General features: G+C 44.1%; 1 protein-coding gene across 5 annotated transcripts in view; it reads right to left on the reverse strand.

Annotated features, from left to right (window-relative positions):
• The window catches only part of CARMIL1 (capping protein regulator and myosin 1 linker 1), a 256,423-nt gene that overhangs the window by 22,571 nt on the left and 218,249 nt on the right, over positions 1–15,603 (reverse strand). For all 5 annotated transcript variants that reach the window (XM_084621879.1, XM_084621876.1, XM_084621880.1 and 2 more), the window contains 3 exons: positions 10,111–10,177; positions 9,597–9,793; positions 1,245–1,351 (listed from right to left, as the gene is read on the reverse strand). In XM_084621879.1, the coding sequence (XP_084478005.1) occupies positions 1,245–1,351; positions 9,597–9,793; positions 10,111–10,177 (371 nt within the window). The remainder of the gene's footprint in view (positions 1–1,244; positions 1,352–9,596; positions 9,794–10,110; positions 10,178–15,603) is intronic.

Genomic DNA, 15,603 nt, shown 5'->3' on the forward strand with positions numbered 1-15,603 from the left:
ATCCTCACCCCCACGAATAGCTACCAGCTACCATCATGACCCAGGTACTGGATAAAACACAACTTTTGGGGAGCTGCCCCTTTTAGTACTCCAGATCTCTGCACCAACAACCAATGCAGTTCTGATCAGCCATGTTCCCAACCCTACCAAATTCACAGCTTTTCTGGGAGAATGATACATCGGGTGGCAACATATACACTATCTAATGTTTGCCCTGAAAAACCGTAAAATACGATACGTTGCTGCCCTCCATAAAACAAAAATCACTGGCAACACAAGAAAAGTTTAAAGGTATACATAATTTGTATAAAATTCCCATAATTACTGCGTATAGCAGTTGTTCAAAACATTTCTTTTTTTAGCTAACATGATTTCACAGCAACTTACTGGATGTCATGTATGGTTTCATATTTGCAATCCTGAATTACTGCCATCTGCTTGTCATTTTTGATATTTATCATTCACACTTAATTTTAACACTTCCTTTCCCTCTCTCCTCCAGCCATTTACCAATTTACACTTACTATTTACTTAAACATTTTACTTTTATTTACTTAATCAAAAATAGCAAACAACAGGTCACTTTAAGTAGTCTTGAACTAGCTTTTGTTTGTACAGTCACACTAAAGAAACCAGAACATCTTACTGTTGGCTCTATAAAATATCCATCTAGTTTACACCCTTGTAGGCTGGATTTCTTGTTATGTGAGATGTAGAAGGCAGACCTTTCGGATTGAGTCATACACAAACAGAGCAATACAATTTTGTAAAACAAGTGTTTAATTTATACATATCAATAAACATAAATCACTTCCCCATGTCATTTATGGAGGACAACAGTCTTAACTAAACACACATTAAAGATACAGGGCCAGAGCCTGAGCCACTGTGAATTGGTATCGCTCCAGTGATGTCATAATAAGTGATGTAATGAGTGATGCCATTTATGGGTATGAAGAAGTCAGTGGAGCTATGCTAATATACATCATCTGATAATCTGGTTGATAGTGTATATTAAAAGCAATTTATTTCAAAGTAAGCTTTTTAAAATGAGTAATCAAATTCACGGATATACTGGGCTATTAAGATATAGTCTGGGTTTGACAGTAGCTATGCAAATTGGAGACCTGAATATTAGAAAAAGAAGTCAAATACAATGTGTTAACCATAAATATTCTATCCTTACAAAGTATCAGTAAGAAAGCATGGTCTTTACTTTGACTCATTAGAGGATTTGAACATACTTTGAATCCATTTTTGTCACTTTCTTGGTGAAAAATTCATCAACACCTTCGTCCACTCTACCCATCAGGCCATTCTGTTCTCCTTCCTGAGGTGTTGCCCCACACACCTGATAAAGCAAACGTAACATAAGAAACAAAGCATGGCAGTAAGAAATCTCACTTTTCACAGATGCTGTAAGGCACAAGGATAAATATGAAATTAAACAATAGAGTTATCTTAACAGTACTTAAGGAAATATACAAGTTGTAAAGAAAGGCCCTGATTAGCAAGCAGAAGGCAGGCCTTGAAAATAATAAATTATAAGGCCATAAGGAATGAAGAAGGGAAGATGTCTGGTTCAAAAGATTAACTAATAAGATAAGGGAAAGTTTCTAAAAAGAAGGCCTTTGACCAATAGGGGTGATTGCAGATGGTTTTAAGAGAATCAGTTGCAGAATGAGCCAACATGGCCCTTCCCAACCCATACACCAGAGTTAAAACCTTTGTGAACTCAAGTGCAATGGAAAAAACTGTGAGACAGCAAAGAACAGGGGAGGAAAGGCCTTGGGAAGAAAGGAGGTCGTAAATCTCCCCTGGATTAAGACTGGAAATAAGGGTGAACTGTCACCAATTGGTTTTTAGCTCAAATCAGTAATTGGGAATGACATAATCTGTTTGTTCAAGGGTATAAAAAAGTAAAACTCTTAAAGGATTCATTGCTAATATCTGCCTGACCACGTTGGAGCCAACCAATGTGGATCTAAGCACTCTTGGGTTTAGCCCATTTGTAAGTATCTTGATCAAAAACATATACACGTTTTGTTAGTGTTTGTATGTAGCAAACTGCTTTTTAGGCATGTTTAGAGCAATTGTACAGATGTCATTTGGCCTTTGGATTTAATAAAGATATTTGGAAACAATAACCCCAACTATACATACAATATGATGGGAGCTAATCTAGCTACAACTAATCAGGAGAAAGATCTTGGAGTCATCATGGATAGTTCTCTGAAGACATCTACGCAGTGTGCAGTGGCAGTCAAAAAAGTGAACGGGATGTTAGGAATCATTGAAAAGGGGATAGAGAATAAGACGGAGAATATCTTATTGCCCTTATATAAATCCATGGTATGCCCACATCCTAAACACGGCGTACAGATGTGGTCCCCTCATCTCAAAAAAGATATACTGGCATTAGAAAAGGTTCAGAAAAGGGCAACTAAAATGATTACAGGTTTGGAACGGGTCCCATATGAGGAGAGATTAAAGAGGCCAGGACTTTTCAGCTTGGAAAAGAGGAGACTAAGGGGGGATATGATAGAGGTATATAAAATCATGAATGGTGTGGAGAAAGGGAATAAGGAAAAGTTATTTACTTGTTCCCATAATACAAGAACTAGGGGCCACTGTTAGGATATAGATATTCAGGCCTGTCTGTAAAAGCCTATACTCTAAGAATTTAGGTGTATTCTTATCACTTGGCTAGTTAGAGGTATAAAAGAAAGAATCAAAATCACTGTCTGCCAGTGTAAGGTCCTTCTCTTACTGTGACAGTCTGAGGCCCTGTTCTTAGGCTAAAATCTTTGGCTAAGCAACAGAGGCAGCCATAAACTGGGAAGCAACTGGTCACATCCTCACATTCCAAACTAGTCACACTGAAAGAAGGTGCTATTGGGCTGTTAGGAATATACTCCTGTCCTGATAATGCCTACCACCTCCAGAGAAAGGGAAGTGCCTAGAAAATGTAAAAGGAAACTTAGTTTGATAGCATCCTGTCTGGCAAGAACTCACTTATCAATAGCTGGGATGTGAAGTCCTCATTTCTTTGTTGTTCTATCACTGTAGTCCCCATTTCTCTATTGTTTGTATAATCTCTGTCTGGTTCTGTGATTGTTTCTGTCTGCTGTATAATTAATTTTGCTGGGTGTAAACTAAGGTGGTGGGATATAATTGGTTACATAATCATGTTACAATATGTTAGGATTGGTTAGTTAAATTTCAGGAAAATGATTGGTTAAGGTATAGCTAAGCAGAACTCAAGTTTTACTATATAGTCTGCAGTCAATCAGGAAGTGGGTGGGTGTGAGGGTGGGGGAAATGGGAACAGAGAATGAGGGTGGAGAAACTGGAATCATGTTTAGCTAAAGGGCGAAATGGGAACAGGGACACAGGTAAGGCTCTGTGGTGTCAGAGATGGGAAGGGGGACACTAAGGAAGGAAACTGGAATCATGCTTGCTGGAAGTTCACCCCAATAAGCATCGAATTGTTTGCACCTTTGGACTTCGGGTATTGTTGCTCTCTGTTCATGCGAGAAGGACCAGAGAAGTAAATGGGTGAAGAAATAAGCCCCCTAACAGCCACCAAATGAAATTAATGGGCAACAGGTTTAAAACAAATAAAAGGAAGTTGTTCTTCGCGCACAGTCAACCTGTGGAACGCCTTGCCTAAGGAGGTTGTGAAGGTTAGGACTAAAACAGGGTTTAAAAGAGAACTGGATAAATTCATGGAAGTTAAGTCCATTAATGGCTATTAGCCAGGATGGGTAAGGAATTGTGTCCCTAGCGTCCGTTTGTCAGAGGGTGGAGATGGATGGCAGGAGAGAGACAACTTGATCATTACCTTTTAGATTCACTCTCTCTGGGGCACCTGGCATTGGCCACTGTCAGTAGACAGGATACTGGGCTGGATGGACCTTTGGTCAGACCCAGTATGGCCATTCTTATGTTCTTATTTATGGTTAAATTAGTGCCTGGTGGTTTCCCATATTAATAATTTAATATATTATTAATTCCAACAAGGCAAAAGCTCAAATCCTTTAAATTGTGTAAAAAGAGCAGTTATTTAGTATTCAAGCACACTTTTTTGTTAGCAGTTTTTCAAAATGGAACTCCTGATCTGTGTATTTACTGTAGATACCGACAGAGACAGAATCTTTGTCAGCTGTTGTTCACCTGGTTTAGAGAGTGGTGTGAGTTCTAGTGGTCTGAATACAAAATTAGGAGCCAGAACTGTAGTGTACTAATTATGCCTCAAACAGACTGCCTCTGTGGCCTTAGGCAAGGGCACTTTAGGCCAAAACTTTCAAACTGAATGCCAGATTTAGGTGACTAACTTTAGGCACTCAGCACTGACTTTCATTGAGAACTGTGGTCTAACTCCTCTTTGTGCCTTTGAAAAGTAGACCTTAAAGCCAAAGACAAAAGGAAGAGATTATCCAATTTGGCTGACTCTCTCAAGGGAGTATTGTAAAGATCAGTTAGTGTTTATACAGCTCTCTGAAGATGAAACACACTAAATATTATGGGAGGGATTCTCTCCTTGGCTCTGCCTCTATATGCTGGTCTTCCATAATCCCTTTCTGCTGCCAAACTTCCATATCCAGGAGGGGGAGAACACTCCCAATTTAAACACTGAATAAAGCCTCTTTAGATGGCTCTAAAGAGGACCCTGAAACAGCCCCAGTTTTGGCAGTGCTACCACTCACAAGGCAGCACGAGAAAGTTGCTACCACGGCTACCACTCTGAAACTTAACTTAGATGGTCTAAATTGCATCAGGGAATGCTCTGGCCCCAAAATCTAGAAAATATAAAAGGTGGCATAAAGCCACCTTAGCCCCTCTGCACCTGAGATCCAGGTTCTGTGCTTCCAAGGGGCCAGGACAGATTCTCCTCTTACGGGTATGAGAGAACAATTACTGTTAATATCAAACCCTTCCCTATTAAGACAAATAAGACAGCAGCCTGAATATGAACTAATGTATTGATACTGTGACAGGGTCGGGCCAGATGACGACAGGAGAGTGACAGAAGACATATATTCGCCCCAGGTTGAGTAGGTCCCTTTTCCCTGGGTAAGGCAACAGGGAAAGTTGCAGAACAATCAGGAACTTTCTGGAAACAATTAAGACAGTCAGGCTGATTAGAACACCTGCAGCCAATCAAGAAGCTGCTAGAATCAATTAAGGCTGACTAATCAGGGCACCCGAGTTTAAAAAGGAGCTCACTTCAGTTTGTGGCATGCGTGTGAGGAGCTGGGAGCAAGAGGCACTAGGAGCTGAGAGTGAGAACGCGGACTGTTGGAGGACTGAGGAGTACAAGCATTATCAGACACCAGAAGGAAGGTCCTATGGTGAGGATAAAGAAGGTGTTGGGAGGAGGCCATGGGGAAGTAGCCCAGGGAGTTGTAGCTGTCACACAGCTGTGCAAGGAGGCACTCTAGACAGCTGCATTCCACAGGGCCCTGGACTGGAACCCGGAGTAGAGGGCGGGCCCGAGTTCCCCCCAAACCTCCCAACTCCTGGTCAGACACAAGAGGAGTTGACCTGGACTGTAGGTTCATGTAAACGGCCAAACTGAGGGCTGCCGTGAATCTCCGAGGCGAGCAAATCCGTCAATAAGCGCAAGACCCACCAAGGTAGAGGAGGAACTTTGTCACAATATACACATGAAACTTTCTGGTTCCTGAATTGCTGAGCCATGTGATGAGCTTTGTAATCTAATAAAATGAACAATAAGACAGTAACTAGAGCACTTATATACCTCTGCTGTGGCACTGTATTCCTCATTTGAAAATATAAGTCCTTTTGGTAAAATCGCATTGTTTCCACTTAAAACAGAATGTGTTCTTTTTTAATAAGGGAAACATCTTTTTCAAAGTAGCACAGTGATGACTTCTTTTTCTGAAAATAATTTGTCTAATTGGAAATGTCAGAACATATGTAATAACACATATACTGACATCTGTTTTTGGACATCGATATTTATGGTCTCTGGATGTAAATATTTAGCTCATCAGTCAAAAAAATCTTGATATTGGCTTCAAGAGAAGTCAGAATCCATTTAATGTTGGCACTGAAACTCTCCAGAGAAACAAATATTTAAGTATCAAAGCCAAGAGCATTTCCTGAAGGAGGCAGGCATGTAACATTCTGAAAAAGAGGTAACTAATGTGAGGGGCTGGCTCTATCTGATGTTGAGTCTGTCTGGTAAGCTACTGGCAGAAGACGCATACGAAAAACCCCATAACCACAAGCCTGCAGGTGTGCACTGAAAAAGAGAGTCAAGTGCTCAAAACAGCTCCTTCGATGGCAACAAAAGTAATGACAGAGGTAAACATAAACGGTGGGGGATTTAGCAGGGAAATTAGAGGGCAATTATTGGGCCAAGACCAAGACCAGAACTGCCCACCTTGGGAGGGGAAACGCAAAAGAATATCAGTGCTCACTTCTCGGGATGTGGGGGAGGGAACGAGTGTGGTACAGCTATGCTTCTGCAGGGAGTAGTTGAGCTTCTGCTACAATAAACACACAACCGTAACTGAAGACTCCAATCTCCGTGTATTCCTGTGTCTCCGTTGGTCATGTCTGAAGACACAGGATATCCTAATTGCATGTCCGTCTGTCGTGTCTGAAGGCATGCCCCAACAACTAAAATTCTACCAAATACAGTGACTGCATCACTAACAATGTACAATCACCACCAAAATAACCAAGGCACAGAACGATTTTACAGATGCAATCTGTAATGCCAGTTATTGTTCAATACTGCAACAATACATCGATTTCTGCATATTTTATACTTTACTCATCTAATGCTGAGAAAATTGCATCAAATATGTAAAATACGTTCAGCAGATAAAGAATTTCTTTATGCCGTAAGAAAGTGGCCTGAAAGGAAAATTGAAAAAAAGCAAACAATTTAAAAAAAAAAAGAAAGAAAGAAAGAAAGAAATTCAGGTCCTTTCTTTACTGAATTACATGCAGGACTGGAAAAATCAGTGGGATAAGACCTCACAACAGACTGAATGCTGAACAACTGAGAAAGGAATCGATTTTTATTCAGTCTATTTAAAACTTGTTGGCCTGTTCTTTGTTAACACCTGTAACTACAATGCCTCAGAAAAACTTGGGAGAAAAGAGGTTTTTGTTAAAAAATTTAGCACTCTCACCCTTTCAGGTAAGGGGGAGGGACTGCTTCAGATTCTTCTAGTAAAACCAGGGAAACCCAGACCTAACACTTCTGAAATAACTGGGGTAAACAAGCAGGAAACAGAAAACCACACTTTTCTTTAAGAACACCTGAAAGGTGTGATGTGTCCCTCCCCACGCTCCAATAAACAGCATAAAATAATAAATAATGACAACAAAGCATCCCCTCCTCTTTTACCGGTCACCTTGAGTCTGTGCAAGTAAGAAAAAACAAATGCCTTGTCATCCAAATGTGGTCACTGTTCCCAGAAATACTGCACTGACATAAGGAATAACACTTGCTTGTTCTTCATAAACAGTGAGCAAAGCTTTTCAAATACAAGATGCTATCTATGCTGCGCTTCACATTTCCACGCCAGGTAACACTGCACTAAAAACCCCCAATCCTTCCTCCCTCCCCCCAGACACCAGGATCCTCCAATTCTGAAAACATATGACTGCATGGAAGCAGAAGAGAATGGAACTTGACTCTGCCTGGACATAGTGCCGGTGCTAAGTTTTCCATAACAGAGGTATAGTCCCAGTGCCAGATGACCTCACTTACCCAGATGTCACAGGACACATTAAATAAGTTGAGACGACTGGCGGAAGTTTAGAAAGTGGGAGAATATGACTCAGTTTAGTATGATAGATTTGGAAAAACAAGGCTGTAGTGTACTGCAGTCGAAGGGCCAGCTAAGTCTCTGTCCCCCCTGCACGGCTCTGTCAGTACAAAAGAGATGGCAAGTTGACTTTAAAAAAGACCCAAACAGCTGGCTAGGGTTTCTTTTGGCACAGGAGAACTTCTGAGTGAAATAAAACTCTATACTATCCACTCTTGGCCTTTCCCAGCATAGGGAGTATTTGGCCACAGTGATTTCTGCTCCGGCAATCCCAGACCAGTGGAAGGGTCTCTAGGAGCCTGTTAACCAGCTAGTATAATTTTGGAGCAGTAATGAGGCTGCTCCAAGTTGCAGCAGGGGCCAAACTGGCCCCTGGGCTGCCTCTTGGATAAGGGGTGCTGACAAGTGATATAACACCATCTCTGCTCTCCTCAAGGATCTGGCTGTATAGCTTGAGATGCAAATTCTGTCTGCAGATGTCCATGCCAGAGAAAAAGAACTGGGGTTGTTTACGGAGCAAAAAGAATCACAGAGACCCTACATATGTGTTTAACTGTGCTCCACAGGAGCTCCATCTGCAGCAGTGAAGTAGGTTGTATTTTTTGGTGTGGGCAATGGCATAGAGAGTGATCTGTTATTATTCAGATCCACTGGCTCAACCCGTGTCTTGAGTATGGGGTCACAAGTGGCTGCAGAGGTCCTGGAATGGTTCTACTGAGAGCTGCTGGAGACAGGAATATGTGCCAGTTTACTCAGGTTTTGTGCAGAAAAAGAAGGATTTCAGTGTCACCATGTCTCACAATATTTAGTGTTTTTCCGGAGTAATGTGACTATGTGAGAATCTCAGCTTCCACTTAAAAATCTAAATAAGATTTTATCCCTCATGTTACAGAGAAAAGCTTGAAAAGGTGACCTGAGTGCACCCCTAAAGGCTCAAAAAACAGAGGCAAAGAAAAATATATTTTTAAATCTCAAGATTTTAAAGACAATCTGATAATTGTGGGGGGCCTGACTCATGCTTTTTGAGTGCTTGGGGTTGGCAAAAGTGGGATTTAGTCTTTATTGTAAGAAACAACCAAGTACTAAGATCAGGGGTGGGCAAACTACAGCCCAGGGGCCACATCCGGCCCTCCAGCCTGTTTAATCCAGCCCTTGAGCTCCCGCCTGGGAGCTGGGTCTGGGGCTTGCTCTGCTCCCACGCTCCAGCCGGGGAGCGTGGTCAGATGCCGCTCTGCGCATGTGTCGAGACTCCTAGAAGCAGCAGCATGTCCCCCCTCCACCGGCTCCTACGTTTAGGGGTAACCAGGGGGCTCTGTGCACTGCCCCCGCCCAGCATCACCCCTGCAGCTCCCATTGGCCAGAAACTGTGGCTAGTGAGAACTCCAGGGGCAGCGCCTGCGGACAGAGTAGCATGCAGAGCTGCCGAGCTGCACCTCCACATAGGAGCCGGAGGGGGGACATGCCACTGCTTCCAAGAGTTTCTTGATGTAAGTGCTGCCCAGATCCTGCACCCTGACCTCCTCCCATGTCCCAGCCCTGATCCTCCTCCGGCACTCCAACCCACTGCCCTAGCCCAGAACCCCCTCCTGCACCCTGAACTCCTCATTTCTGGTCCAACCCCAGAGCCCACACCCCCAGCCAGAGCCCTCACCCCCTCCTGCACTCCAATTTCGTGAGCATTCATGGCCCACCATACAATTTCCATACCCAGATGTGGCCCTTGGGCCAAAAAGTTTGCCCACCCTGACTTAGATCCTCAGCAATCTTTTAATGGTCACTCACTGATGCTTGGCTGGGCTGTTGTTTTTTATTCCTTTTAGGCCTTAATTTTGTAAAGTGCTCCAGTTTTCTCCCTTCCTCGGATGGCAGCTCTGAGATGAATCCAAAAGTTCGTTTGTCCAGTCTACTGGAAAGGAACGGTGGATCTTCTATATGGATAGGTACTTCTTCCAGTGCTTTATCCAGGTCAAATTCCATTTCTAAGAGCAATCAAAACCTTTAATGAGGACTTAATATGGTATTTTAAACAGAAAGTAATGGCATCATTTGCATTAGGACAGTAACATGTTTGTGGAAAAAGGTGGACTATAGCTAATAAATGTTTATTTCTGAAGTGTTTCACCATAGAAACTTCAAAAAATAAAGTAAGTTCGTTGGACCACAAACTGCAGTCCAGAGCGAGAGTCTTCTGCATTTTCAAATACAGGAGCACTTTTCTCACCTTCTGAATGTAAGGAAGCGGTTTTAATAAATTATAAAGAAAAAAAGGGAAGAAAAAGAAAAGATACCCACTTACCAAAAGCCCTAGACACAGGCCGGAGCATTCTACTGTGGATGCTTTTCCTTTTAGACTTAGGAGTCATCTATGAATAAAAAATAAAATAAAGAGGTGCTTATTTGGATAGAAGAAATAGTTCAGAGTAATTCGTACCTTAAGAACAAACAAATCAGTTCATAAGGCATGTTTGCCTTGTAAATACAGGGGGGAACAGATTTTTTTTCTTCCTAAATACTTTAAAATTATCTGACATTTCATTGATATGAATCGATTGTACACCAGTGAGGCAGGGCTAGAACTGAGTCTAAAACATCCAACTGATTTCAAACTTGAAATATAAGTATCACTGAACTTTACAAACATTAGTAAAGTGATTCTCGGCACAAGTGAGGCTACTTTATCTCAGCTTTACGTATGGGGAAAGTGAAGTACAAGGAGTTAACTGAGTTGCCCACTACTCCACAGTAAGTCTGTGGCAAAGCCAGAAATAGATCCCAGTTGTTCGGACTTCTGTTGCAACAACAAAACCATGCTTCCTCCGTTCATTTATCAATGATACCTTATTGAAATCAATCAAAAAATTTAGGCATATAGGTCTTTTGTCACCACCATGTCCCTTTCTACCATAGATTGTGTCTTTTAAAGCCTATTTCACTTCCTTGTCAGCCAGATGAATTGCTGAGTGTGCTGCAGTTTTTTGTTTAAATTTGTTAAAAGCAATTATTTTTTCCTAATAGCTAAATGCCCTGTTTTCTCAAAGCAGTTTTGATATTCCGTTGCTTAATTACTACTCTGGCTTACACACAGGCTTGGCAGAATTCAATTTTTGTTTTTCTCATTTCAGTGATTAATGTTGATTTTTATTTTTAACTGTTTTTATTGTTACAGTTGCTGGAAACTCGGGAGGGGCGCTGTAGGGTTGGGGTTAAAGCTGCACTGAAAGCAAGGCTGCAAGGGGCTCCCAGAACTGACAAGGGGGCTACTGCATGGCTGAGGGGACCAAGACACCGGGGCCCAAGATGCACGAGAAGCTGCATTCCTGGTCCTGTAGAGACCCAGAGCCAGGAATGAGAGGACGATGACGAGCCCCATCCATAGGGTGCTGCTGAACAGTTTCTGCCCAGGGATGGCTCTCATACCCCTGGTTGGTAAGGGAGCAGGGCTGTGAGAGTGGGGATGCAGAGGAGACCCCTGGCTAGGACTATGAGGAGAACGATGAGCACCCTGCAGCAGGGGGTAGGGGGCCACCCGCAGCTGAATGTCTCCTGCTTGGGGATGGAGCCAGTCAGCAGTAGGGTGACCTCCCTCAGCACCAGGGACTTGTCCTCCTCCTCACAGCTCTGCTCTGCCGTGATAGGACTGCAGCCTTTCCCACACCTGGTGCCTGCAGGTATTGGGTGCCCTCTCCAACCCTGCTGGTCACAAACCCACTTCTTCATTCACCTTCCAGGAGCATGGAAGACATCCCTGGGTAGGAGCCATTCAGCACTGGGGTGGCATCCCCCGTGGCCAGGGACTTGACCACCTTATGGCTCTTGCCAGGCATCTCTGCTCCCCTGAGCCAGGACCACAGCCTCCTCACACCTGCCGGGATTAGGTGTCACCTGCCCTGCGGCAGCACAGGGAGTCATCTGCAGCTCTGCTGTCACGGACCCGGTCTCTCTCTCTCTCACTCCAGTGACAGCAGGACTGCAGAGGGCTCCCAGTGTTGCTGCAGGGCTGGTGATACCTGATCCCAGAAGGTGCAGGGTGGGTAGGGAGAGGCTGCACTCTTACCAATTGTATATTTTTTCCTGTCGATTTCAGCGTGGCAGGAAATTGAATCCTGCCAAGCCCAGTCACAGATTCCCCAAGTATATGTAGTAGTACTAGAAGATATAACTCCGGGATGTCTTTAAAAAGTGGAAACCAGCTTTTATCAGCAATATCTCTGGCAATGTCAGGGTTTCCACAAGTATGGGTTATATTCACAGAATATAAATTCAAAAATTTATTTATTGAATGTATACATTATTATTAGATGACTTTTTCACTCCTAGATTAAAGAAAATGTTGTGTTAAGGAAACAACTGACAGACGTAACACATTGTTCACTGGAAGAAAGACATTTATTTTGCTCTATGAAATATCCTGAAAATTCATATGGTAAGAAAGGCCTTTTGCAATGGATAAGGCAGGTATCAGCAATTCTGAGCTTCTCATGTAATTTAATGTGGACAAAGAAGCTAAACTATAAGTTGTGCTTATCTTTTGAGAAGTCACTCTAAAAAAATGACAACTTCTTACTCACACAAATCTGTTTCCACTGAGTCACGGAACTCTTTATCTGCTTGCTTTAGCGGCATATGTATATTTCCACCTACTGTTTATTCCTGTTAACAGTAGAATATCTACACAACTGAGAGTGAGTCAGCAGGCTGGATTCTATTCTGGTTTACGCACAATCAACAGAATTGTTAATCAAGTTCTAGCTTCAGAAATCTTCAGATGCTGCTTGAGCCCGAGAGGGTGTACCTAGGCACCAAGACTTCAGAATGAGTTTGCAACATGGATGGTTTAATTTTTAAAAAGAGTTTTCTAGCTTTTTATTTATAGAAAATTTAGTGAAAAATATAATTAGATAAAATAATGACAATTCAAATGATTTATAGATGTGTGCATGCAATATATATACACACACATACTTCAGTTGTCTGCATCAGTATTTCCATCTGAATGGCTGTAACTTTGTACTATTCAGACCTGGACAAAATTATGATAGATTTTCATATTAGCATTAAGCGGTTTACCTGCCTCCACTTGATCAAATAAATAAATAATAAAAAGGAGAGGCCAGACTACATAGTAGTCTGATTGTATCTTTTGAGCAACAGAGATGTTTTCCCACTACTATTATAAAGTATTGTCTGAAGCCAACATGCCTTTATGTGGCAGGGAGTTTCCAGTTCCAGAGGATGTCATATTTGACACACATCAATAAATAACAGTTTCATGAGCAACCAGGAAGAAGTCATCAGCAGCACCTTTTCCATTGTCATCTGAGCACATTTAGCATTTAAGTCATGGAGTAACAATAAACTTGAAGCCCCAGAGTGCGGTTTTATTTCTGACACTTTTCAGAGTATAGCGGCACTTCAAATTCAAAAGTGCTTCTGTAATGCACCATAATACAGAGCAAGTGGAAAGAACAAGCCAGGAGCACAGACACTATAGTGACAAGTTCTATAAAATGGCTATCAATAAAATAAATGCAATTTTTATATCAAGATTCATCAGCCAGGCACAGGCTCCATCAGCAGCTTGATGGAACTGTACAGAACTGCTCAGCTAAACATGTAGTAGACGAGCGAATGCAATTAGTGGACAGCCATACACCAGAACAGTTGCTTGTCCACTCCAGCAGAATTGGAATTACAAGCAACATCTGTGTCTGAAATGGTTAAAGGCATTTCAACTCTAATTACGAGAAGCTGAAGCCAGTTTAGCATTGAGCAGGGTCAGCAATTAGATCACTATTCCAGTTCCTGGTTGTATTAGCAATTGTGGCCTATTCCTCACAATAATGTATCTGTGTGTATTTTAGTCCGATTGCTGTTCTTTGTGGTGATGCAACTGGAAATCAGATCCACCAAACTGATGAGTTCATGCTCTGAAGATCAGAAACAGTGACAAAAAATAGGTTGATGGGGGATTATCCAGCATCTCATCAACTGACATTTGCATTCACGGGGAATGACAGACACTATTTCAGTTTGAACAGGTGTTCTCGGAATAACAGTTGGGATCTACAAGAGCTGCATAGACACTAGAACAGGGGTCTCAAACACGCGGGGCTATTTCCTGCGGCCTGCCAAGCGGCCCCCGCCCCCACCCCCACCCACCAGCCTACCTCCAGGCCAGGGGTGGGCAAACTACAGCCCACAGGCTGGCTGGCCTGTGGGATTGCCCCCCCGTGGCCCTGCGAGCCCCGTGCCGCTCCCTGAAGCGGCCGGCACAACATCCCCACAGCCTGGGGGAGAGGGGCAGAGGGCTCCGTGCACTGCCCTGGCTTCCAGGCACCGCCCCCCACAGCTCCCATTGGCCGGGAACAGGGAACCACGGCCAATGGGAGCTTCAGGGGAGGTACCTAGAGGAGTGGCAAAAGCAGCGCACAGAGCCTTGTGCCCTGACCCCCCCCCCCCCCCCGGGCCACAGGGACGTGGTTCGGCTGCTTCCCAGAGCAGAGCGGGGCCGGGGCAGAGGCAGGCAGGGAGCCTGCCCTGGCCCCAGTGCGCACCACTACCACCCTGGAGCTGCTCTAGGTAAGCGGTGCCGGGCCGGAGCCCAAACCCCTCCTTCACCCCGTCCAACTCCCTGCCCTGAGCCCCCTGCCTGCACCCCAACTCCCTGCTGCACCCAAGCTCCCTGCCCTGAGCCCCCTGCACCAACTCCCTGCCCTGAGCCCCCTGCCTGCACCCCAACTCCCTGCTCCCTACCCTGAGCCCTCTGCCTGCACCTCAACCCTCTGCCACACCCTGCACCCCGCACCCAAACTCCCTGCCCTGAGCCCCTGCCACACCCTGCACCCCTCCTGCCCCCCCTGGGGGCAGGGAGGGGGCATAGTTGGGGTGTGGACTTCGGGGAAGGGGTTGGAATGGGGGTAAGGAAAGGGTGGGAAGAGGCAGGGCAGGAGCGGGGCCTCCTGGAAGGGGTGGAATGGGGGTGGGGGCAGCGAGGGGGAGGGGGTGTCAGTGATGCAGCCCTCGGGCCAATCCACTAGTCCTCATGTGGCCCTCATAGTCATTTGAGTTTGAGACCCCTGCACTAGAATGCCAAATTGGGGCACCGCTACAAAGTGGTATAGGACAAGCACTGAATTTCTTGCACTGATGCTCCCAGACACGCACTGGGTGTCATCTTCACTGAGATGTCAGTGGAAGGGGAGACTATGACCCATGATCAGGCTCAGGCTGGTGATCATGTGTCAATCTGTGGACATGAATCACCACTAAAAGTTCTTTGCCAGCTAAGCAGGACCCACCAACTGCAGTGTTTGCCAGGGCTGGAGGTGGAAGGGTATAAATGCTATCCACTTGCCAGGGCTGCATGAGGAGTAGCTATACATACAATTTTATTTGAAAACTTTTAAGTTGTCTAAACCATTTAGATTTTGTACAAGTAACAAGATGGGCTTCTTACCAAGTGACCTTTCTGGATCACAGGTGCAGCAAAATGGGTCAAAGTGTTGTTTTAAACATGCCAGTGTGCTCTTTTTAGAGGCTATTAGAAGACTTAATCTCAGCCAGTGTGCAGTATCCTCTGGCAGCCCAGGATGTTTCATTACTACAGAGGACATGTGAACTTCCGGATTGTGACCTCTCTTCCAGTCTGAGATGGTGGGCTTGCATCCAATTTCCCACAGTAACCAGAGGCTATTCAGACTTCCCTATGGCCAGGCCCCTTCTACCTTCACTCAACAATTCTCCGCCTTTGGCCATACAAACAGAGGAGCGACTCAGTTCTTCTGCCTCC

Source organism: Lepidochelys olivacea (assembly GCF_965140295.1).
Source record: "Lepidochelys olivacea isolate rLepOli2 genome assembly, chromosome: 2".
Taxonomy (NCBI): domain Eukaryota; kingdom Metazoa; phylum Chordata; order Testudines; family Cheloniidae; genus Lepidochelys; species Lepidochelys olivacea.